Genomic DNA, 25,497 nt, shown 5'->3' on the forward strand with positions numbered 1-25,497 from the left:
TGGTTGTTTGTTTTTTTGTTATTGAGCTGCATGAGCTGCTTGTAAATTTTGGAGATTAATTCTTTGTCAGTTGCTTCATTTGGAAATATTTTCTCCCATTCTGAGGGTTGTCTTTTGGTCTTGTTTATGGTTTCCTTTGTTGTGCAAAAGCGTTTAAGTTTCATTAGATCCCACTTGTTTATTTTTGTTTTTATTTCCATTTCTCTAGGAGGTGGGTCAAAAAGATTTTGCTGTGATTTATGTCATAGAGTGTTCTGCCTATATTTTCCTCTAAGAGTTTGATAATTCCTGTCCTTACATTTAGGTCTTTAATTCATTTTGAGCTTATTTTTGTGTATGCTGTTAGGGAGTGTTCTAATCTCATACTTTTACGTGTACCCGTCCAGTTTTCCCAGCACCACTTATTGAAGAGGCTGTCTTTTCTCCACTGTATATTCTTGCCTCCTTTATCAAAGATAAGGTGACCATATGTGTGTGGGTTTATCTCTGGGCTTTCTATCCTGTTCCATTGATCTATATTTCTGTTTTTGTGCCAGTACCATACTGTCTTGATTACTTTAGCTTTGTAGTATAGTCTGAAGTCAGGGAGCCTGATTCCTCCAGCTCCGTTTTTCGTTCTCAAGATTGCTTTGGCTATTCGGGGTCTTTTGTGTTTCCATACAAATTGTGAAATTTTTTGTTCGAGTTCTGTGAAAAATGCCAGTGGTAGTTTGATAGGATGGCATTGAATCTGTAGAGTCATTTTCACAATGTTGATTCTTCCAATCCAAGAACATGGGATATCTCTCTATCTATTTGTATCATCTTTAATTTCTTTCATCAGTGTCTTACAATTTTCTGCATACAGGTCTTTTGTCTCTTTAGGTAGGTTTATTCCCAGATATTTTATTCTTTTTGTTGCAGTGGTAAATGGGAGTGTTTTCTTAATTTCGTTTTCATATTTTTCATCATTAATGTATAGGAATGCCAGAGATTTCTGTGCATTAATTTTGTATCCTGCTACTTTAGCAAATTCATTGATTAGCTCTAGTAGTTTTCTGGTAGCATCTTGGGGATTCTCTATGTATAGTATCATGTCATCTGCAAACAGTGACAGCTTTATTTCTTCTTTTCCGATTTGGATTCCTTTTATTTCTTTTTCTTCTCTGATTGCTGTGGCTAAAACTTCCAAAACTATGTTGAATAAGAGTGGTGAGAGTGGGCAACCTTGTCTTGTTCCTGATCTTAGTTGAAATGCTTTCAGTTTTTCACCATTGAGGACGATGTTGGCTATGGGTTTGTCATATATGGCCTTTATTATGTTGAGGTAAGTTCCCTCTATGCCTACTTTCTGGAGGATTTTTATCATAAATGGGTGTTGAATTCTGTCAAAAGCTTTCTCTGCATTTATTGAGATGATCATATGGTTTCTCTCCTTAAGTTTGTTAATATGGTGTATCACGTTGATGGATTTGTGTATATTGAAGAATCCTTGCATTCCTGGAATAAACCCCACTTGATCATGGTGTATGATCCTTTTAATGTGCTGTTGGATTCTGTTTGCTAGTATTTTGTTGAGGATTTTTGCATCTATGTTCATCAGTGATATTGGCCTGTAGTTTTCTTTCTTTGTGACATCTTTGTCTGGTTTTGGTATCAGGGTGATGGTGGCCTCGTAGAATGAGTTTGGGAGTGTTCCTCTCTCTGCTATATTTTGGAAGAGTTTGAGAAGGATAGGTGTTAACTCTTCTCTAAATGTTTGATAGAATTCACCTGTGAAGTAATCTGGTCCTGGGCTTTTGTTTGTTGGAAGATTTTTAATCACAGTCTCAATTTCAGTGCTTGTGATTGGTCTGTTCATATTTTCTATTTCCTCCTGGTTCAGTCTTGGCAGGTTGTGCATTTCTAAGAATTTGTCCATTTCCTCCAGGTTGTCCATTTTATTGGCATAGAGTTGCTTGTAGTAATCTCTCACGATCTTTTGTATTTCTGCAGTGTCAGTTTTTACTTCTCCTTTTTCATTTCTAATTCTACTGATTTGAGTCCTCTCCCTTTTTTTCTTGATGAGTCTGGCTAATGGTTTATCAATTTTGTTTATCTTCTCAAAGAACCAGCTTTTAGTTTTATCGGTCTTTGCTATCGTTTCCTTCATTTCTTTTTCATTTATTTCTGATCGGATCTTTATGATTTCTTTCCTTCTGCTAACCTGGGTTTTTTTTGTTCTTCTTTCTTTAATTGCTTTAGGTGCAAGGTTAGGTTGTTTATTTGAGATGTTTCCTGTTTCTTAATGTAGGATTGTATTACTATAAACTTCCCTCTTAGAACTGCTTTTCCTGCATCCCATAGGTTTTGGGTCATCGTTTCTCCATTGTCATTTGTTTCTAGGTATTTTTTGATTTCCTCTTTGATTTCTTCAGTGATCACTTTGTTATTAAGTAGTGTATTGTTTAGCCTCCATGTGTTTGTATTTTTTTTTGTATTCTTTTTTTTTTCTTTTTTTGCGGTACGCGGGCCTCTAACTGTTGTGGCCTCTCTCATTGCGGAGCACAGCCTCCGAACACACAGGCCCAGCGGCCATGGCTCACAGGCCCAGCTGCTCCGCGGCATGTGGGATCCTCCCCGACTGAGGCACGAACCCATGTCCCCTGCATCGGCAGGTGGACTCTCAACCACTGAGCCACCAGGAAAGCCCCTGTTTGTATTTTGTACAGATCTTTTCCTGTAATTGTTATGTAGTCTCATAGCGTTATGGTCAGAAAAGATACTTGATACAATTTCAATTTTCTAAAATTTACCAAGGCTTGATTTGTGACCCAAGGTATGATCTATCCTGGAGAATGTTCCATGAGCACTTGAGAAAAATGTGTATTCTGTTGGTTTTGGATGGAATGTCCTATAAATATCAATTAAGTCCATCTTGTTTAATGTATCATTTAAAGCTTGTGTTTCCTTATTTATTCTCATTTTGGATGATCTGTCCATTGGTGAAAGTGGGGTGTTAAAGTCCCCTACTATGAATGTGTTACTGTCGATTTCCCCTTTTATGGCTGTTAGTATTTGCCTTATGTATTGAGGTGCTCCTATGTTGGGTGCATAAATATTTACAATTGTTAAATCTTCTTCTTGGATCGATCCCTTGATCATTATGTAGTGTCCTTCTTTGTCTCTTCTAATAGTCTTTATTTTGAAGTCTATTTTGTCTGATATGAGAATTGCTACTCCAGCTTTCTTTTGGTTTCCATTTGCATGGAATATCTTTTTCCATCCCCTCACTTTCAGTCTGTATGTGTCCCTAGGTCTGAAGTGGGTCTCTTGTAGACAGCATATAGATGGGTCTTGTTTTTGTGTCCATTCAGCCAGTCTGTGTCTTTTGGTGGGAGCATTTAATCCATTTACATTTAAGGTAATTATTGATATGTATGTTACTATTCCCATTTTCTTAATTGTTTTGGGTTTGTTATTGTAGGTCTTTTCCTTCTCTTGTGTTTCTTGCCTAGAGAAGTTCCTTTAGCATTTGTTGTAAAGCTAGTTTGGTGGTGCTGAACTCTCTCAGCTTTTGCTTGTCTGTAAAGGTTTTAATTTCTCCATCAAAACTGAATGAGATCCTTGCTGGGTAGAGTAGTCTTGGCTGCAGGTTTTTCTCCTTCATCACTTTAAATATGTCCTGCCACTCCCTTCTGGCTTGCAGAGTTTCTGCTGAAAGATCAGCTGTTAACCTTATGGGGATTCCCTTGTATGTTATTTGTTGTTTTTCCCTTGCTGCTTTTAATATGTTTTCTTTGTATTTAATTTTTGACAGTTTGATTAATATGTGTCTTGGCGTATTTCTCCTTGGATTTATCCTGTATGGGACTCTCTGTGCGTCCTGGACTTGATTAACTATTTCCTTTCTCATATTAGGGAAGTTTTCAACTATAATCTCTTCAAATATTTTCTCAGTCCCTTTCTTTTTCTCTTCTTCTTCTGGGACCCCTATAATTCGAATGTTGGTGCGTTTAATGTTGTCCCAGAGGTCTCTGAGACTGTCCTCAGTTCTTTTCATTCTTTATTCTGCTCTGCAGTAGTTATTTCCACTATTTTATCTTCCAGGTCACTTATCCGTTCTTCTGCCTCAGTTGTTCTGCTATTGATCCCTTCTAGAGTTTTTTTTTTTTCCTTTGCGGTACATGGGCCTCTCACTGTTGTGGCCTCTCCTGTTGCAGAGCACAGGCTCCGGACGCACAGGCCTAGTGGTCATGGCTCACGGGCCCAGCCGCTCCATGGCATGTGGGATCCTCTTGGACTGGGGCATGAACCCGTGTCCCCTGCATCGGCAGGCGGACTCTCAACCACTGCACCACCAGGGAAGCCCTAGAGTATTTTTAATTCATTTATTGTGTTGTTCATCATTGCTTGTTGCCTCTTTAGTTCTTCTAGGTCCTTTTAAAATGTTTCTTGCATTTTCTCTATTCTATTTCCAAGATTTTGGATCATCTTTCCTATCATTATTCTGAATTCTTTTTCAGGTAGACTGCCTGTTTCCTCTTCATTTGTTAGGTCTGGTGAGTTTTTATCTAGCTCCTTCATCTGCTGTGTGTTTTTCTGTCTTCTCATTTTGCTTATCTTACTGTGTTTGGGGTCTCCTTTTTGCAGGCTGCAGGTTCATAGTTCCCGTTGTTTTTGGTGTCTGCCCTAGTGGCTAAAGTTGGTTCAGTGGGTTGTGTAGGCTTCCTGGTGGAGGGGACTAGTGCCTGTGTTCTGGTGGATTAGGCTGGATCTTGTCTTTCTGGTGGGCAGGTCCACATCTGGTGGTGTGTTTTGGGGTGTCTGTGGCCTTATTATGATTTTAGGTAGCCTCTCTGCTAATGGGTGGGGTTGTGTTCCTGTCTTTCTAGTTGTTTGGCATAGGGTGTCCAGCACTGTAGCTTGCTGGTCGTTGAGTGAAGCTGGGTGTTGGTGTTGAGATGGAGATCTCTGGGAGATTTTTGCTGTTTGATATTACGTGGTACTGGGAGGTCTCTTGTGGACCAGTGTCCTGAAGTTGGCTCTCCCACCTCAGAGTCACAGCACTGACTCCTGGCTGGAGCACCAAGAGCCTTTCATCCACACAGCTCAGAATAAAAGGGAGAAAAAGTAGAAAGAAAGAAAGAGAGAAAGAAAGAGGATAAAAGAAAATAAAATAAAGTAAGGTAAAATAAAATAAAGTTATTAAAATAAAAAAATAATTTTTAAGAAAAAAAATTTTTTTAAGTAAAAAATAAAAACCGACGGATAGAACCCTAGGACAAATGGTGAAAGCAAAGCTATACAGACAAAATCTCACACAGAAGCATACACATACACACTCACAAAAAGAGGAAAAGGGTAAAAATCATAAATCTTGTTCTCAAAGTCCACCTCCTCTATTTGGGATGATTCATTGTCTATTCAGGTATTCCACAGATGCAGGGTACATCAAGTTCATTGTGGAGCTTTAATCCGCTGTTTCTGAGGCTGCTGGGAGAGATTTCCCTTTCTCTTCTTTGTTCACACAGCTCCCGGGGCTCAGCTTTGGATTTGGCCCCGCCTCTGCATGTAGGTCGCTGGAGGACATCTGTTCTTCGCTCAGACAGGATGGGGTTAAAGGAGCAGCTGATTCGGGGTCTCTGGCTCACTGAGGCCGGGGGGAGGGGGGGCATGGAGTGCGCGGAGAGCCTGTGGCGGCAGAGGCGGCATGACGTTGCACCAGCCAGAGGCGCGCCGTGCGTTCTCCCGGGGAAGTTGTCCCTGCATCACGGGACCCTCGCCGTGGCGGGCTGCACAGGCTCCCGGGAGGGGAGGTGTGGATAGTGACCTGTGTTTGCACACAGGCTTCTTGGTGCCAGCAGCAGTAGGGTATATTATTTTGATAAATTTTGCTAAAACTTTCCCCAAAAGTTGTAGCAGTTTGGACTCTAACCAGCCATGTGTGAGAAGATTCATTTCCCTGTACCCTGGGCAGCACTGGATGTTACCAATTTTGGAATGTTTGCCTATATGTTAGGAAAAAACGTCACATCAAGCTGTTGCTCTGATTTGCCTTTCTCTTACTACTAGTGAGATTAAGTATCTTTTCATGTCTCTCGATGGTTTATATTTCCTTTTCTGTGTGTTACCTATTTATAGCTTTTGCCCGTTTTTTCCACTAGGTTGTCTTTTTCCACATAGTACATAAAACTTCTTTGTAATATTAGAGCTATCTTAGAGCTATCATTCTCTATTTGTCATAACTTTAACAAACATTTCCCTGCCAATTATTTGTCTTTTGACATGGTTTATAGTGCAGTTGTTTTTTTTTTTTTTTCCTCTTGCAAACCAACATTATTTTATTTTTTTATTATGGTAAAATATACATATCATAAAACTCACTGTTTTAACCACTTTTAAATGTACATTTCAGTGGCATTAAGTGGATTCACATCGGTATAGAACCATCAGTTCAACCATCTTCAGAACTTTTGTCATCTTCCCAACATTATTTTATTTTTATGTAGCTAAACTTACCTATCTTTTTTTTTTTCTTCTGGAACTCTTGTGTTGTTTTTAGGATGCTTTCTTCCCAAGCTATGGTCCTACAAAGTTCTCCTAAATTTTTTCTACTATTTATATTATTTTATATTAAAACGTTTAATATATTTATATTAAATGTTTGTAAATGTTTTAATATATGTAAAATTTATTCCTGTATATAGGGTGATGAGATATGGTTCTAATTTTCCTGATGAGTAGCCAGTTTTCCCAGAATCATCATTATTATTATTATTATTTTTTGCGGTACGCGGGCCTCTCACCGTTGTGGCCTCTCCCGCTGCGGAGCAGAGGCTCCGGACGCGCAGGCTCAGCGGCCATGGCGGCTCACGGGCCCAGCCGCTCCATGGCATGTGGGATCCTCCCGGACCGGGGCACGAACCCGTGTCCCCTGCACCGGCAGGCGGACTGTCAACCACTACGCCACCAGGGAAGCCCCCAGAATCATTATTAAATAGAACACATTTTTCAACTATATTGAAGTACTACCTGTGTCATATGTTAATTTCCCTTACGTATCTGGATCTAATTCTAGACTCGGTACTGCTTCTGTTTGTTCATTTCTGTGTCTGTAGTCTTCTGGGCTGTTGTTGATGATGATGATGATGATGACAATTACAGGTGCTTTATTGAAAATTTAACCATTTGGTAAAGCAAGTTGACCCAATTTTCTCCTTGATGATTTTACAACAGTTATAGTTCTATATGAACATAAAAGCCATTTTATCTAGTTAAAAAGATCCTTTTTGTATTCTGATTGGAATTGCATTACATCCACATATTTTTCAGAAGAACTGACATTTTTATGATATGAATTCTTCACTGGTATCATTTTATCAGGACCATACTTGTACTTCCAAAGTCCTAAGACCTTAAATGAGGTAAGGGTAAAATTTAGAGCTTTCTTTCTGAATCAAAACTGGAATTGGGTGCTGCTGCTATTAACTCTGACACTGAGTTGCATGATTTAGTTGAGAGCATTCATCCGGGTGAGAAGGAAGAACAAGAGGAAATATGAAGAACCTTGATTCTTTCTTAGTTTAGACAAGCTCTAAACCTGGCTGGGTCTCAGTTTCTTGAGAGTGTTATAATATGCTGATCTGGGAATCCTTGGGAAGTACCCAGGATTAATTATTGTAAAGGAGGGGGACATCACTTTTCTCCATTCTGGGTGAGTGTTAACTGATAAAAGATTCTTGCAGAGGGATCTTTGACCAAGAGTTGAGTTCAAAAATTGTAAAGGCTTGTGAAAAACATTTTACCAAGACAGCTCTCAACTTTCTAAACTTTAATCCCTGTTCTTTTTTTATTTACCACAAATTTGTGGGAAAAGAAGAATGTTTTTGAAAGGAAAACAAGATATGATCCTTGAGAAAATGGTCTGTTTTCCTCTAAAGCACAGTTCAGGATAAATATCCCCCCATGCTCTGCACAAAGAACAGAGACCAGAGAATCCTTAGCACTTGAGGGATAGGGGAGACCACAGATGTAATGGTCTGTACACTGGTCAATCCAGTAACGTGTGAACGCTGAGGCGTCCCTAGGGTAGAGGCCCCAAACCCAGTACCTACAGGGGCCAGGCAGGTGTGGGAGAAATGATTCACTCTCACAAACAAATATATTTTTTCTTATTTGTCTTAAAATATGCAGTTATTTCTATTGCTTGTATATTTTCCCACTTTTGATAGAGATATGGGCACATTAAATATGTCACTTTTAACTTTAAGAAAATTAATACCGGAAGAGTGATGATAAAGGGCAACTTTCACTTAGCCTTAGTGTCAGGGAGTGGTAGGGCGTGTTGGGTACTGTGATGAACTCACGTACCCAGCCTTATCCACCGCGGACAGCTGCTTCTTAGTCCCAACCCGCTGACGCCACAGACTGCAGGCCCAGGATTGCTAGATTGCCAGCGTTTTCAAGAGGATCTTGGTAACCAGGGTTTTAAAGTAACATTTCCCGATCTGAAGTGTTGGCAGCTGGGTCAAAAATCCTTCAAAATGCTAAGGCCAAACGTTTGACCTTAGAGGATGTAGAAGCCTGAGCTTATCACAACGGATAGGTGGGCAGTGAGGACAAAGGGCCGGTGACAGGGTGGAGGCGCTGCCCAAGAAGCATGTGTAGCCCTCTCAGCTCTGCGGCGGAAACCAAGCAGGGCTCAGGTTAAATTCGGTGGGTGAAAATAGCATTCTTTTTTTAATGTCAGAGAAAGTGCTTCGCTTCGCAGTGTAATAGGAAACATCCATATTCAAAAAGCAGAGAAAATAAAAAGGAGACCAAAATAAAATAGGAGCAGCAAAGGCAGAAACTTTATATAAGAGACACTAAATCTGAGTCTGAGGCGGCCCAGGCTTCTAGATATAGAATAACTGGAGGATGGTGAGTGGCCTGGGAAGAGGCACTGACATCCTCCAGATTGAGCCAGCACAGCTCAGAGTGCTGAGGAATAGGACCAGGCCTGAGGCTTTGGTTTCACATACTCATAAACAGGAAGGAATTAGAATTAAAAGAGCCCTGAACTCCATCTTTGTAGTACATATGGTAGTTTAGTCTGTTCTAGTAAGACTCCTATGTATAATAAGCATGTTGAGTAAGCCTGTGGACAGTCCGTCCATCACGTTGCTTGGTTCTTCTCATCTAATTCCTCCCAATGCCCCTAAAGGAACCCATTCAAGGTTGAAGAAGAAACATCCAAACCTTCGTCAATGCAAACATTCACAATATCGGAGCCTTGATCAAGACCTCCAGGCTACCAATTGCCGACTGGATTCAGGACCAGAGGTGTCCCTCTGAGCTCTGCCCCTGAGGTCAGGGGAGTCAACAGAGAAGAGTACGGTTTGGGGATGCTAAATCTGCCACATCTGGCTCCTGATCTCACCACTGCACTGACGCTGCTTCTGGTGAGGTTACACGAACCCCTTTAGGACGCCCCCCAGGTGCCTCTCAGGCTTCTTCCCACTTGACTCTTCAGCAGCAGCATCACCGTGGACCACCTCCTCCTTCCACGATATCTCTGTAGTGTCATGTTCTGCTGTCTTCTCTCTTATCTTGGGGGACCTTCTTCCCTTTCCCCTCCTCTGCTTCCTCCTCATCTACCACATACCTGGGTGCTGGGGTTCCTTGGCCTCTTCCTTCTCACTCTTCTGGGCAATCACTTCTAGCCATGGCTTTGCTTACACTCATGCTGACTCCCCGGCTTTTATCTTCAACTCAAACTCCAGCCGACCTGACGACTGTATTGGTACATCGGAGTCCCTGTCAACCCAACGTGCCAGAACAGTAGTTCCTTCCCCCCAAAACCTGCTCCTCCTCTCAGTCATGGCACCACCATCCACCCCCATTATACAAACCTTTGGTCATTCTTGATACCCTCTCCTGCATCCCTCACCTCCAGGCCATCACCACATCCGGACTATTCTAATCATAAAATCTATCTCCAAACAGTGCCTTTCTTGCCATCTCCCCTGCCTCAGCGCTGGTCCAAGCTCTCAGCTATCAACAGGTTCTTCACTGGTCCCCTCTCACCATATTGTCTCCTCTGAGCCGTTCTGTATCCTGCCACCATAGTGAGCTTTTAAAAACCCAAATGGTAAATTACCACATCTTGATAAAATTCCTTCCGGTAGCTTCCCATTGCACTTAGGATGAAACGTAAATTTCTTAGTATGTCCTGCAAGGCCCCACAGGACCTGCCTTCTGCCTGTCTCACTGGCATCAGTTCCATGTGCTTGACACTCAAACCACACCATCCTGCAGTTCCTTAAGTGGCGTAAGTTCCCTCCTGGGTCAGAGCCAGTCCTCTGCCTGGAAAGCCACCATCTCTCTACCACCACCCCTTCCTTTGGTCTGGTCAGACCTTTCTCACCCTCCAGGACTCAGTTCAAAGTCACTTCCTAAGGACAGTTTCTCTAAGGCAGCCTAGCCTTTTATATATGGAAGGCTCTTCATGGCATTTCTTTGCTTAATGTCCGAGTCCTCCGTCCCATTCACCAGTGTGTCCCTAGTGCCTTGAATAGTGCCAGAGGCTGAGCAGACACTCTCAGATCTTTGTTATAATATAACAAAGAACACGGCCAAGACAGGGACTGGCTCCCAGATATCTGCTGCCCTGGAATGTTTTCAGGTCACCCAGAAGCCTGGCTACCTACAGAGAGTTAATAATTTATTTTAAAATATTTATAATTTAACGTTTGTAAGTCCTAATTAGAATTTAGTCTTAGCAATTGATTTTTCTAAATGAAGAATTTTCTGGAAATCAGTTGAGAAATAAGTTATTGGCTATTTGCAGCTACGTAAAGGTTGTCTCATGGCAGGGGATAGGAGAGACAAGTGGTTTAAGTGTCACGTGACATCTTCCTATGTTGCCAGAGGCATTGGAAGCCCTCGCATTTGACGATAAACGTCACAAGCCTTCAATGTCTATATGCGCCTCAGTGGTATGGTGAAAAGTACTCTCACACTCCTGGCAGAGGTGTAAGTATGTTTGATCCTTTTGGAAAGCAGTTCGGCCATATCTGTTTAGAGCTTTATGTTGTACTCCTGGGACTCTAAATGGTGCCCAACTAACTTCTTAAATGGCCACCTTCCCCAAGGAGATCTTCCCTGGGCCACTCACTACCCTCGAGCCAGGTACCCTTTCCTGGGGGCTTTTTGTAACACTCATCACGTCTGTAATTACTTGTTCCACATCTGTCTCCTCTCCTAGGTTCTAAGCTCCTTGAGAGTATGGTCAAGTACTTGCTATGTCTCTATATCCTTAGGACTAGCAGAGTGCCTTAAGCACATTAAGATAGATAAATACTTGTTGAATAAAATGAATTGAGAAAGCCTAAATAGAAATAGATTGAACCCCCAATAACAATATTAACAGTTAAGCTTCCTGGAGAGAACAATGTGGCCTGACACTGTTTCGTGTGCTTTGTGTTATGAAGCTGTCACAGTAGCCCTTGAGCTTCCTGCTCTCACAGATGGAAAACTGAGGCCTAGAGACATTAAATTAAATAATTCAAAGTTAAGGTCAGCTGGTTAGTAGCTTGTTCATCAAAACCTTATTTACAATACACAAAAATTGGAGAGACTCTCTCTGTTATTTGAATAGAATATGCAGCAATTATTAGAATCTAGGTTTTCAAAAGGTGTGCAGTAACAGGAAGATGGGTGTAATATCATATTTACAGTCCCACCCGGTTCAATGGATCCTGCTGTGACAATGCTCTTTTCCTGCTACATGGTCCCCATGCTTGGGTTGCAGAGTTATAGCTCTTTTAGTTCATACCAGGGTGTCGGGTGGGGCAGAGGCGGGCCAGACGTAGAAAGTGACATCTGGAGGATGAGAGTGTTTCAGAGAGAGAACTGGGTGAACAGGTCCTGAAGCGAGAGGGAGTGTGAGCCTTTGAAGAAGTGAGAGAAATTCAGTGTGTCTAGGGTTTAAGAGATGGGCCTGCAGAAGTAAGCAGAGGTCAAACTGAGAGGATATTTGGGTTTTATCCTGAGGCAGCAGTGCCCCTGGTGATCACTGCAGGTATGGATGGGACAAGTTGGAGGTGCCAGTCTTGGCATCTGAGACGGTCCAGGTATTTGTTTTGGTAGAATTGATACATTTGTACTTTTGCTAAAAAAGTTGGCTGAAGATGTGAGGACTACATATGGAACATGGAAAATGAAAAGAATCTAAGATTTGAGGTCTGGGCCTTCGGACAGTTATTTTTCAGAGGCTGTAAGAAAATCTCTGCTTTCCGCTAATTGTCATAAAGCTGCTATTTACCCCCTTTAAACTTGGTCGTTTGCTTTCTGTTTGAGACATCTGAGCCAACGCAATTCTTTGGTTTAAAACAGCAGGCAGTTCTGTCCTCCTATATCTGGAAAGTGTTAGTTCAGGCTAAAAGTTTCCAGCTATGGGAACGTAAATCTGGGGCTTTAGAGCTTGGAGTGCCTTCTGTTCTAAGGCCCAAATGTGGCTAATGGGCTTTAGAGTGTCTTGGCTGTTTCATATTTGTTTCATCAAGTGTAATCGCTGGAGCAGGAATTTCACATCTTGAAGATAGAGGGGTTTTACAAAGAAAATGAGAAAATAATTGTCTTCTTTAGTATTTCTCTTGCTGACTGTTTCTCTTCTCACTATCTATACAAATGTGCTGGAGTGTGCAGTTCAAGAACTTCAGTTTTTCTCCTTCTGTCTTTTATCATTTATGAAATATCTGTCTACCTATGATTAATACCTCTGTCTACATATCAAATCACCTGGAGAATTCGGGGAAAAAAACCAGATGGCTGGGCCCCTGTCCAAGACCAATTCAGGATCTCTGGGGGTGGTGCCGGGGCATCTGCAGTTTTCAAAAGTTCCCCTGATGATTCTACTACAGGGTTATTATCTAGTGCTGCATGAACAAACCTCCTCAAAACTTAGTAGCTTAGGCTTCCCTGGTGGCACAGTACTTGAGAGTCCGCCTGCCGATCCAGGGGATGCAGGTTCGTGCCCCGGTCCAGGAAGATCCCACATGCCACGGAGTGGCTGGGCCCGTGAGCCATGGCCGCTGAGCCTGCGCGTCCGGAGCCTGTGCTCTGCAACGGGAGAGGCTGCAACAGAGAGAGGCCCGCGTACCGAAAAAAAAAAAAAAACTTAGTAGCTTAAAAAGGCATGATTTCTTACTTCTCACAGGTGTGATTTGGCTGAGTGCTCCTTCAGGGGTCCTGCGTGGGCTCGCCCACGTAGCCGAATTAGATGAGGGCTGGCAGGGGCTGAGCGCAGCTGGAACACCTGCGTCCTGCTCTCCTCGTGGTATTTCATCCGGGGCTGGATCTGGAGGGTGGATCTCATGATTGCTTTGACCACTAGAATGAGGCAGAAGTTATATCACCTGATTCCTGAGACTAGGCCTTAAGAAGCCTTCCGGCTTCCTCTCTTGCTCTTCGGTCACTGCCCAGAGGCCTTCAAGCCCTAAAGAAAGTTAACCATTTTTGCTCTCTTCACAGTAGTTTGCGTAGTTGTAGTGTTTCCAGTAGGATCACGGACAGGAGGGGCCAGAAAGCTAAGTACAAGATTTATCTCTGTCAACACCGACATTCATTCCTGCCTGTGTTTCCTAGATACACTCCTTCAGGCATATCAGATTGGAGAGTCTTCCTCATTTTTCTCTTTTAAAAGGTTTCATCAGCCTAGGAAACCTGATTTACTCATTCATTCACAAATAATGATCGAACGCCTATTATGTGCAAGGCCCCATGCTGGGAATACAACATCATTCTGCATAAACAAGAGAACACAGACCCTGATGTTTGTCATGGTTCTTATATTCTATAGAATGTATCCATTATATCTGTTGGCAGCAGAGGACATTAAACAATCAATTGAACAATTAGTAGGTTTGAAGGATTCCAAAGGATTCATACTTCAGGGGGGCCACGAGGGACACTGAACCAGTCTAGGGAGATCAGGGAGATCTCTGTAGGAGGGGACATTTTCATTCTTTTTTCCCAGCCTTCTCATATCTCTCCTTACCTTCACTAACCACCAGGATCATGATCATTTTTCACTTACAGGCTGCTAACGAACAGCTCATCAAGTGAAGAAAGAAAGTGCTATCGACAGCCTCCGTCAATCCAAGACAAGAATTTTTCTAAAGGACAAATAGCTTTCTTCTGTTGGGCCAAAATTAGAGAAAACTGTCTTTCACACTTCCACTTTAGCACCTTGCTTTTTGTGTTTTCAGCAACTCAAGCATCCCAACCTCGTCAACCTTATCGAAGTCTTCAGGAGGAAGCGGAAGCTTCACCTGGTGTTTGAATACTGTGACCACACGGTGCTCCACGAGCTGGACAAACACCAAAGAGGGTGAGTGACCTGTTGTTTACAAACAAAACACAGCAAAACACACTAGGGTTTGCGAGGGAAAATGAGTTATGACCCTTTTTCACAGTAGGCAAGGGCAGCCAGTGTTTGGCCAGCATACTCTGCTGCTGAGGAGTTACCAGAAATGTTGAGAAAGAAATCATAACTCATCATTTTCATGACGAAAGCAGCAACTACATTATTCGGTTGAACTTGATTTCTTGGTATATTATCTCTGCATAAATGCTATGTCAGTCTCTAGGAAAGAAAAGGAGGGATATTAGTTATTCTGTGCCTGCCTAGGGAAGCCTAAGGACTTGGAGGTTGAAAGATAGAGTTCAAAGACAATGGCTAATAGGAAGTTTAAGGCTAAAACAAATGTGGTGTTTTATCTGAAGCAACCCAGGTATCTGGTCTGCTCTATTGGTCAGAACTTTTTTGGTTACAAATGACAAAAAACCCAACTGAAGCCGGGTGTAGGTGAAAAAGGAAGTGGTGGTGGCTGTGATTGGAGAGGTGACTCTGGAGGTCCCGCTGATCTTATAACACATTTCTAGCACAGGCAACGCCTTTGTGTGCAGCAGCAGAAGGCTCGGTGAGCAGACAGAGCCTTTGTTTGAAAAAAAAAAAGGCAGGGGGTGGGGGTGAGATCCCTTCCTCTGAAGGTCGCTCCTTGCCAGGGTGAGCAGAATGCAGGCTGGATTTTGGCTCCCACCCACTCCTCAGCTGGGTGTCTTTAAGGCAGAGCGCCTTAGGTGGGGCCGTTCTCTCTCTCTCTGTCTCCCTCTCCCCCGCACCAACGACTCCCAACTCTTCCTCTCTGTGTTGGCTTCATTCTGCCTTGGAGTTGAGTCTCCTTTACAGGGTTGATTTTGGAGGGTATGTGTGTGTGCTGTGAGATGGAAGCAGTTAGGAAGGGTAAAGTGTGAACTAGAAAGCATTGCCACAGGCTTTTATCAACCTGTGTAGCCATTCTAGAAGAAAGGAAGTTCTAGAAGAAGGTAGCGTCTGCATACAAAGTCCAGTAGAAGACTGATTGGCTCAGCTCAGGTGATGCAACTACCCCTGCAACCAGTCACTGTGCCAGAGGGAGAGGGTAGAATGATTACAAGGTCCTAGAAGATATGATTCCAAGTGGGTCAATCAAAGAAGACTTCATGGAGGAGGCGACCTTTGACTTGCAAGATGAGGAGACTCCAGAGAAGTCGAACAGGGAAGGATATCTCCTCTTCTCTGTCTTTTGCTGTGTTCCTGGGAGCCCAACTTTGGCTGAAGACGCTATGTAGAGTGCACTGGAGATCAGAATGATGGAACGGCACCCCATCCTGGCTCACATTCGCACGCCAGTGGCTGGAGGCTGAGGCTCTTTCAACAAGGCTTTCAAGCCTTGGCCAAGCGCTTGCTCGGCCATGTGGTGGTGGTTATGTATGATCTGCCATGACCTCCGGGCAGATAGGATGAAAGTGGTTCACGGTTCATTAGTGACCATGGCACAGGCTTTTCTTGTTAATTTACACAGCCAGAGAGAGCCAAGAGAACAGACACCTCCCTCCTTTCAGCAAGTCATTGATACAGAGAAATTATGTGTTCAAGGGAGAAAACATTGACTATGTTGATATTTGCTCTTTTGACAGCTTGCTAGTGACACTTCAATTAAACCTACTAGTATAAGTTACTCGTGCTACGTGGAACTAGGGGGTTGTTGCAGGGAGTTTGATTAAGCATGTTAGATTGAGTCACTTAGAAACACTGATTAGTGGGGGGTTGCAAGCAATTGGGAGTCAGTTCTTTTTTAGCATATAGTTTAAGCAGAAGAATAAAAAGACAGGATGAGGAGTGATTTAGAGGCTTGGAAGCAGATTTTTTTAACTCCACTGGCTAAAATCTGTTATATATGTTCCAGAAAATACTTTAATATAGAGGTGGGTTAGAGAAGGGAAAGACTGGTAGACACGTGTGTGGTTAAGTACAAGCAACTTCATTTCCAAATGACACTGTGCCATGGTTTGTCAAATATAAGATTGATTTAAGGAACACTAATAACTGAGCAAGTTTGAAAAGTAAGATTTATTCTAAGTCAGATCATATGCATTTACTTTGACGTTTAAGGATGTGTGTGTGTGTGTGTGTGTGTGTGTGTGTATGTGTTTTAAAAATAAAAGTTACTTTCCATTATCCTATTTGGATTCTCCGATCCTTTAAATGCTATTTCAGAATTTTGCTTGTCATCATTAAGGAGTAAACGTCATTAACTCTGTCAACCAACGATTTTGAAATTCATAGTAAAACTTTATGTTTCAATGTAGAGATCTACAAAATAAAGCTATACTATAAAATAAAACTTTGTGTATTCCCAGTAAAAGTGGGTCAGCATCACCTGTGTGACCTTTAGCAAGTTGCTTACAGGTGTCCTTACCTCTAAAAATGAGAGTTTAGTACCAGGTAAAATTTAAGAGAACTTCCAGCTCTACAGTGCTATGAGTTGATGATCATAATACCTAGAGCTCAGAAGACTGCAGTTCTCTTTTAGTTTCATATGTGATCTGTTAGACAGTATCAACAGAAGATAATGTGCTAATGCTAACGTTTTTCCTGCCTGATGGCAGGTTGGTCCTCCTTAGGATTGTACATTTACCCCAAGAATGTCCTGTGATCACTATATTTCCAGGTACAAATTTCTAAAATATAAAGTGGATCATGCCACTCCCCTACATAAGTCATTTAATAGCTCCTCAAAGCTTACTGGTGTGGTAAAAACCCCTAGCATGGGATACAAGATCTCACTTACTCTGCAAGAAACACCCCATTTCCCACCAGTTTTCAATCCCATGGAATCATTTGCATCCTAGGCTTTAGAACACCTGGGTTGCCCTACCTTCCGTTCTCTGCCTGGCAAACTCCTGCTTGCCCTTGGATACAGCTCAAAGATGACCTCCTTATGATATCTACCTTAGGAGACTCGGGAGTTCCTTCCTGTGGTATCCATTACATCTTCTGGAATTATTTATGTTTGCCCAGTAAACTATAAAATCTTCAAGGGCAAGAGCTGTGCCTTCCTCATCTGTGTATCCCCAGTAATTTTTAGCTTAATTCTTGGCACTTGGTATATTCTCAATACTTGCTGTGGAGTGAGTGAGTCAGCAAACTGATAAATCGATCCTTAAAGATGATTTTAAAGAAGAGTAATCATAACAATGTTTTATTTTTCATTTACAAAGAGTTACTTTGATTAAAAATTTCGAAAACCTAATATTGTCCAAGGAAATTATTAGTACACTGCTAGAGCAACCTGTCCAGAGGGCAGTTTGGCAGTGGGTCTACTTCTGTTAATTTACCACAAGAAAATAATTGAGTATGTGTGTAAATATTTAGTTTAAAAAGTGTCTACTGTTAAAGTATTGTTTATAATAAAAAAATTGGAAACAACTGAAATGTCCCATGATAGAGGATTGGTTAAGTAAATTATAGTATGTCTTTAAAATGGAATACAGTGGAGCTGCTAAGAATCATGCTTATAAGATAAAACAAACATTGACATAGAGAAATGTTCATGAGTGTTTGCAAAATGAAGAAAAAATGCTATAATAAAAAAACATATTTCACTTTCATAGAATTTATATATAGGTAGAAAATAAGAAAAGTAATTAATATACATGTTTTAATAGAGATTATCTCTGAATGATGGTTGTATAGATATTTTCCACTTTGTTTTTTTATATTTTCTCCATGTTCCATTTATTACTTTGGCAATGTTTTAATTATTAAAAATAATTCCTGCTAAATCAGACTCAAAGACTTATCTCTACTTTGAATCTGAAATGCATACTAATTTATCTCCTTGTAAGATGTTGGTAACTTCTTGAACTCCTTTGGAAGGCTTTTGGAGAAGATTCACATTCATGCTGCTACTAACAAGCAAGTTTATGCCAGAATATATCCTGTCATAGTGGCATAAATACGTGTCCATTATAATTCCCAGTGCTGTGTTCATGTTGCTTATATTTGCTCTCAAACAAGCATATTCCTTATCTTCTGTAGGACTGAATAGGCCTTGTACTTATTATTCTATTAACTATTGGTCTCTCCTCTGTCAGAGTTTCATAAACAACTGGTTTAGGTGTTCTCTCCTCATTTTTCTGTCCCTGTGTAAGTGCAGCCAGACACTTCACCCACTTTTTTTCCTGTGCATATTCCATTACCACCAGATCCTCCTCTGCCTCTCATATAGTTTGTTCAAAGAACATCTGGTGGGTAAAGGGCATTACTACAAGTTTTCAGTTTCTGACAATGGAATTCCAGAACTTTTCTAAAACTCTCTTTTTTAAAGTGATGCATTGTTTGTTGTAAAAATGTCAAGCAACACAGAAACATATAGAAATAAAGTTTGAGAAATGGTTTCCTAATTATTTTTCTATGCATATATGTATTTAAAGAGATTGAACTCTACATACTGTTCATTTTGTAAGTGTGTTTGGGAGCTGTCTCCCTATTCATACCTATATCTCTACTTTTATATTTTTTAAATGGTATCGAATTCCATGGTGCAAATATACCATGGTTTCTTTATTCAACCCCCCCATTGATAAATATTTAGATTGTTTCTAGTTTTTCTCTAATAATAAGGCTACAGTAAACATAAATATTTCTATAAGATAAATTTCAAAGAACATATTATTTCTATAGGAGCTTGGCCAGCCCTTTCGTCCCCATCTTTGTTGTAACCTTGTGTAGAAATGAAGCTTGAATGGATGTTGATTGCTTGACTTCTTGTAATGTGACAGATATTAGAGGAGCAGTGGTGGAAAGGACCGTTACTGTATGGAGAACCTGGGAAGAGATCCATGGTCTTTCTTTGTCATCTCTCTCGTCTCTCTTATTTCTGAAGACGTGTTTAAAATGCAGTTTAATCTGTTCACTTTCACACAGCAGTTGTTTAGGTTTCTCTCTGTTCATTTCAATTTTGTTATCAGGACATTAGGGTCATAGTCCATCCGTTCCAAAACTTGGAAGGAGAGACAGAAGTTTGCTTTCTGGGAGTTATTTTGTGAAACCAACACATTATGCATCAGGGCAGAGATATGCAAAGCATCCTTAAAGGGATAGGAGGCTGCCGGGCTGGTTAGATGTGACTGATTACACACATTTTATCTAAGGACGACAGCTTCCTAACTTGGAGATGGGTGCAACTAAACTGTCTCAGCATAAAGGCAATAACCAGTCAAACTGTGTACTTTCTCTCATTCCAACTCTTTGCTCACCAAACACCATTCTCATTAGAACTTGAGTTTCTCTATGGAATTGCCTACAACGAGAGCATAAGCTGGCACTCAGTATTTAAAGATGGATGAATAAATTAGCATTCTGGCTTTACATATCAGGCTAGTAAATTTGTGTAATGTTCGCCTGCCCCTTTGAAATGGATACTGTCTGGGTGTGCTGACAAAACTAAGTGTCTGTATACGAAAACCTGAAGACCATTGTAAAAGGAGCCAGGCTGCTGGCCGCCCTACCAGACGAAGCAGCACATTCTCCGTGTTGCTGTGATGAAATGACTTTTCCCCCCAATTCTGTTCTTCACTTAATATTTTCTCATATGCATTTCTCTCCACCACGCCCCACCCTCCTGCCCGCCTCTCCTCTCGGCAGGCATGTGGGATCATAGTTCCCAAACCCAGGATCTAGCCTGCGCCCCCTGCAGTGGAAGCACGGAGTCTTAACCATTGGACCACCAGGGAAACCCCTCATGTGCGTTTCTAAGTATGTTGCAGTATAATTTTTAGATCTATTATTAACTATAAGATATTACATCTAGTTACATTACCATCTAACTGTTCCTCCATTGTTGAATATTGAGGCCATTTTCAGTGTCTTGTCTGATAAATGATTCTACTCTCAAAATCTTCCTACAAAAAGAAGATTTTTCTTCTTTTGCACTTTTTCTTTAGAAGTTCTCAAAATGGGATTATCGGCTCATAGGGTTTGTCAAACTGAACCAATTCACCTTATCACCAATGATGTGGATTTATATATATTTTTTCCTTATAGTCATGCTACTTTGGTTTCTATTATTAAAATATTTGATGAATGAATTCCTTCAAACATACAAGGTAGAAATAATAGCAATCCTACACAAACTCTTTCAGAAAATATAGCAGGAAGAAGTACTTTCCAAATCATATTGTGAGACCACTATAACCTGATACCAAAACTAGATGAGGACATTTCAAGGAAAGAAAATGACAGGTGAATATCCCTTGTGAACTTAGGTGTAAAAAACCTTAGCAAATTAAATCTAGCAATGTAATGTAATAAAAATAGTGATGTACTGCTATTTCTTGATGTATTAATTTTTAGACATTTTTAGACATTATCTACAGACTATTCTGATAGATGAGGATTTCGCTCTCTTACACCATTATTTCCTCTGCTTCCCCTTCTCCCCCCAAGTAGTTACATTAAAATTTTATTAATTCAGCATTCACTGTTCCCAGCCTGTAAATATTACTTATAGCTGAGCATTTTACCATACTAGGGTTTCTTTTTGTATTTTTTCTGCAAATTATATTTGCCTTGCTTTTTAAATTTGCTTAGTATTCTATTGCTAACTTTTTGCACTCTTTTTAATAGTCTCTCAGCATACTTTTCCACAGGCTAATCAAATCAGGTAATCCATTAGTTCACTTTTTTGCCCCCTTGGTGATATCCTGCCTTTAGACCCCCATTCTCCATCTGTTTGGCTTGCTGTTCTCCAAGCCCGCTGACCAGCTGTCCTCCTGGGACTTCCCTTTGCTGTCATCCTTTGAATCCCCTCTTGGAATTTCTCTATAGTTTGATTCACCACTTCCTGGATCTCCGGTCTTCCTCTTTCTGGGTTTGCTTACTTAGTGTGGCCAAGGATCTCTGTCTCCAATTGGCTAAAATGATGGTACAGTCACACAGAAATCTAGACCACAGATATTTCTAATGATACCCCCTTACTCCTTGGAGGAGTAACATAAAAGGAAGCTTTTATGTTCCTGGGGGTGAAACAAAGTCCCCAAAGCAGGCAGGAGGAGTGCCGTGAGGTCACACTGGTGGAGGACCCAGGAGTGCACTTCTCCTGCACCTCTTCCCACGAGTGGAAGATGGATTCCATTCCACCCTCCCTGGAGGGAGTACCTCTGTCAAGTTGGACCACAGCTCAGTGGGCTCCAGAGGGACAGCTGTAGCTCTCACCTGCTGTCACCATGTCTTGTCTTGTACTTTTATTTTCCCAAAGATACTATAAGCTGCCTGAGGGTGAGATGATGTCTTATTATATTTAGATTGAGCTTCAGTGGCGTTCTAGTTAGGTTTTAGGAGAGAGTGAAATAGATGGGTGTGTTTAATCCACCATCTTAACCCAGAAGTCCTTTGAAGCACTTTTATCAGTTGGCTTCAGTGACACTGTGTTCTCTTGAGTGTCATCTTAGTTCACTTGGTGTTCAACCCCAGTCTCTTGCTGGGTCCCCCTCCTCTTTCTGATCTCTACATGTTGCAGGGCCTCAGGGCTTGACCTTCTCTTCTTTTTTCTGGATTCATTCCTTAGGTGGCTTCATCCACTCCTAGGCCTGTAAATCCCATCATTATGCTTATGCTTCCCAAATTTATCCCTCTGGACCTTCCTTCTGAATTCAGAACTCCTTTCCCAGAGTCTTCCCTTGCATGGCTGAGAAGCATCTCACCCATCCACCCTCCCTTCCCCTCCCCGGCTTCTCCCCAAGCATTCTCCACAGTAAAGGGCCCCACCATAAACCAGCAACTTAGGCTAATTACTTGGTGTCATTCCTTGATTTCTCTCTGAATCTCACATCCAATCTCTCAGAAAATCCTGAAGACTCTATTTTTAAAATATAGTCCAAATTGGGCCGCTTCTCATCACCTTAACCACTCCGTCAGATGTTGTCCTAAGCAGAAAAGCTTTCTGGAGCATGTGTATAAGATAGCACCCTTTTCAGCACAGCGCCCTCTGTACATATGTGAGTATCCAGTCCCAGTGAGGCGCCACAGAATAGATTCTATTTTTCTTCCTTTCCATATCCGTAACTCCCTCCACCAACAGTGAAAAACCTGGCTCCTATCATCCTCAGCTAAAAGGGGTCTTAGAGATAGAATCTGAGGCCCTGGCATTCCAGAGCAGAAACAGAGTAATCAAGAAGTGAAGTGAGGGGCTTCCCTGGTGGTCCAGTGAGTGGGACTCCGTGCTCCCGATACAGTAGGTCCGGGTTTGATCCCTGGTCGGGGAACTAGATCCCTCATGTGTGCGCAACTAAGAGTCTGCATGCCGCAACTAAGAAGTCTGCATGCTGCAACTGAAAGATCATGCATGCCCAGCGAGGATCCGCTTGCTGAAGCTGAGACCGGCTCAGCCTAAATAAATAATAAAATATATATATAAAAAAAAAGTGGAGTGAGTAGCTGACCCAAGACGATACTAAGTAGCTTGAACAGAATTTTTACGTTTGAAGACTGTAACAAGGTGCTTAGTGTTAGAGGAGCGCTAATGGTACGCTATTATAATTTACTTTTAAATGCTCTTTTTGCGTAATTCCTTTTTTTTTTTTTTTTCCTGCGCCACGCGGGCCTCTCACTGCTGTGGCCCCTCCCGCCGCGGAGCACAGGCTCCGGATGTGCAGGCTCAGCGGCCATGGCTCACGGGCCCAGCCGCTCCACGGCATGTGGGATCCTCCCGGACCGGGGCGCGAACCCGTGTCCCCCGCATCAGCAGGCGGACTCTCAACCACTGCGCCACCAGGGAAGCCCCGTAATTTCTTTTGGGAAATGTTCTTAGAGACTAAAATTGCCTGGTACTGAGTAACCTTATATTAATAGTTAATTCATTACATAATCAACATATATTCTATTTTTTTCTGGGTAAAAAATGGAGGCTGGGGGAAAGCACGTCCCCTGAAATGTCCTCTTCTTAGTTGTATCTTTCTAGGCCTTCTTTCTAGACAGGTGAGATTTTCTGGCATCTGTACCTTTATGTCACTAGAATAAGGAAGGGAATTTGGAGAAAAGCTACTTCAGCCCAGGAATGTCCCAGCTCTTCTTCATGGAAGTGGCCTCTTCATTTCCTCCACATTGTCCCACTGTTCCAGCTTCCCCTTATCTGCTTGAAAGGATTTCCTGAACATCTGGCCTGTGACAACAGTGGCCTCATAGCCCCTCCCGGAGGCTGGAAGTGACTTTTTTGGGTCACCTTGACACAAGTACTCCAGAGCTTCCTCCCTGGTGTACATATTAGTTCTGGCTGAGGATCACAACATTGTTTAATGTTTGATTTGTAAAAACAGTTAAGTCTAACTGGTGGGCGGGGGTCTTTGAAAATAAATGTACTCTCTCTGTAGTTCGTTTTGCTCATTGCCTAATATTTTTTAAAAATAATGCTCTCAGAGCAGGTACCGTTTTCTGATTCACACAAAGGACCTACTGGGGCCACTGTTTGCCCTGGTTATGTAAGCTTAGAGTCAGGGAGCAAGTGCTGGGAGCAGTGGCATGAGGTTTAGATGCTGTAATAGAGAACAGGGCAGGGAGATGTGAACAGGATGCAGCCAGCTACCAGAGAGGAATGGTGTGAGGAAAGAACCAAGATGCCTATGTGGGCGTCTACTTATTATGACCTTCTGTTGCCTGGTGTGCAATGTAAACCTCTTCCTTACCATCAGTAAAATCTTCATTACCTTAAAAAAAAAAAAAAGTGCTGGGGCTTCCCTGGTGGCACAGTGGTTGGGAGTCCGCCTGCCAATGCAGGGGTCACGGGTTCAATCCCTGGTCCGGGAAGATCCCACATGCCGCGAAGCCTAGAGGGGAGTCCGTGTGCCCCAAAGAAGACCCAATGCAAGCATAAATAATAATAATAAAAGTGCTGCCTAAGGAATCTGAAGAAACCATGTGCCCACCTGTGGAAGATGAGTTCTGCTTCAAGGCCATCAGTTGGGGCAACTTGAAAAAATAAACAGCATCTTTCATGCTTGATATTTACTAATAACGTGCCATCAACAAAAAGCTCCTTTTTTGTTACCTGCCTGGTAACTTGAGACGGAGCTCAAGTCACCAGGCAGGTTCCCAGTGGTGCCACAGATGTTCGAGGTAGGTGGTCTTAAGTACTCGTTGAAATCCCTGTGGGTCTTCCTGGTCCCTCCCTATAGACGTAGATGTTACATTGTTGTTACCTTGCTGTCCCTGGAATTCAGCAGTGTTCTGATCATGTGTTCTCTACACTTTGGACCCCTGGAATGCCTGTCGCATGAGTTAGATGACTGTATGTGTGACCTAGGATTTTCCACTACTTAAGCCTGTCTTGGTTTGCTTTTTTCTTTTTTTGAGCTGAATTCCATGGCAACACTAAAGAATGTGTCTGTGTTGCTTTTTTTTTTTTTTAATAGGGTACCAGAACATCTTGTGAAGAGCATAACTTGGCAGACATTGCAAGCCGTAAATTTTTGCCATAAACACAATGTAAGTCTCATGATCTCCCTCTAAAAACCAGAAGGCTGCCCTTAAGTTGAGGTGGAGCCTTTGTACAAAGTTTATATCATACTTTTGTGGATAGAATTTTTTACCCAAATCTTCGTAAGCCTGGTTGGGGTAAGTAGACGCTAAAAATGCCAACCTAGCTAGTCCTTCTTGTTCAGGTTTTAAAGATGCATTTTTATGATTTTAAGAAAGTAGTTATTTTTACGTTGCTTAGGAACTGCTCAGATTTAAGGTAGAATCCCATTCACTTGGAGTCCGTGTTGGTCTGGAACCCTCAAAATACTCTGAAATTGGGGAGGGGAACCCCAGGTGGCTCATGCTTGTTGAGGGTAGTATGTGGAGTCTCAAGTGCCATGCACACGTACTAGTGTCTGCGTTGGTGAGATAGAGGTGCCAAGTCTGCAACAAAGCAGCCAGTGGAAACCTCTAGCACTCCCAGCCACAGCGAGGCTGGCGGGAAGCACAGTGGACCGCTGCCCAGGTGGTGTGACTTCACAGATGCTGGGAACCCTGCTGTTCCTTCCAAAACAACATGGCCCAGTCCCTGTGCACAGAAGCCAGACTCCAACATCAGAGCTTCATTTTGGCCACAAGGGCAATTTACCGCAATATGTCATCCTGACAACAGCCAGGGTCCAATTTCACTGGTGGGGCTGAATCCCCTTCCT

At 42.0% G+C, this 25,497-nt stretch overlaps 1 protein-coding gene across 2 annotated transcripts in view; it reads left to right on the plus strand.

The window, feature by feature from the left end:
• The window catches only part of CDKL1 (cyclin dependent kinase like 1), a 61,730-nt gene that overhangs the window by 21,192 nt on the left and 15,041 nt on the right, over positions 1-25,497 (plus strand). For both annotated transcript variants that reach the window (XM_033851163.2, XM_033851164.2), the window contains exons 3-4: positions 14,214-14,335; positions 24,739-24,811. In XM_033851163.2, the coding sequence (XP_033707054.1) occupies positions 14,214-14,335; positions 24,739-24,811 (195 nt within the window). The remainder of the gene's footprint in view (positions 1-14,213; positions 14,336-24,738; positions 24,812-25,497) is intronic.

Source organism: Tursiops truncatus, chromosome 2 (assembly GCF_011762595.2).
Source record: "Tursiops truncatus isolate mTurTru1 chromosome 2, mTurTru1.mat.Y, whole genome shotgun sequence".
In the NCBI taxonomy this organism is placed as follows: domain Eukaryota; kingdom Metazoa; phylum Chordata; class Mammalia; order Artiodactyla; family Delphinidae; genus Tursiops; species Tursiops truncatus.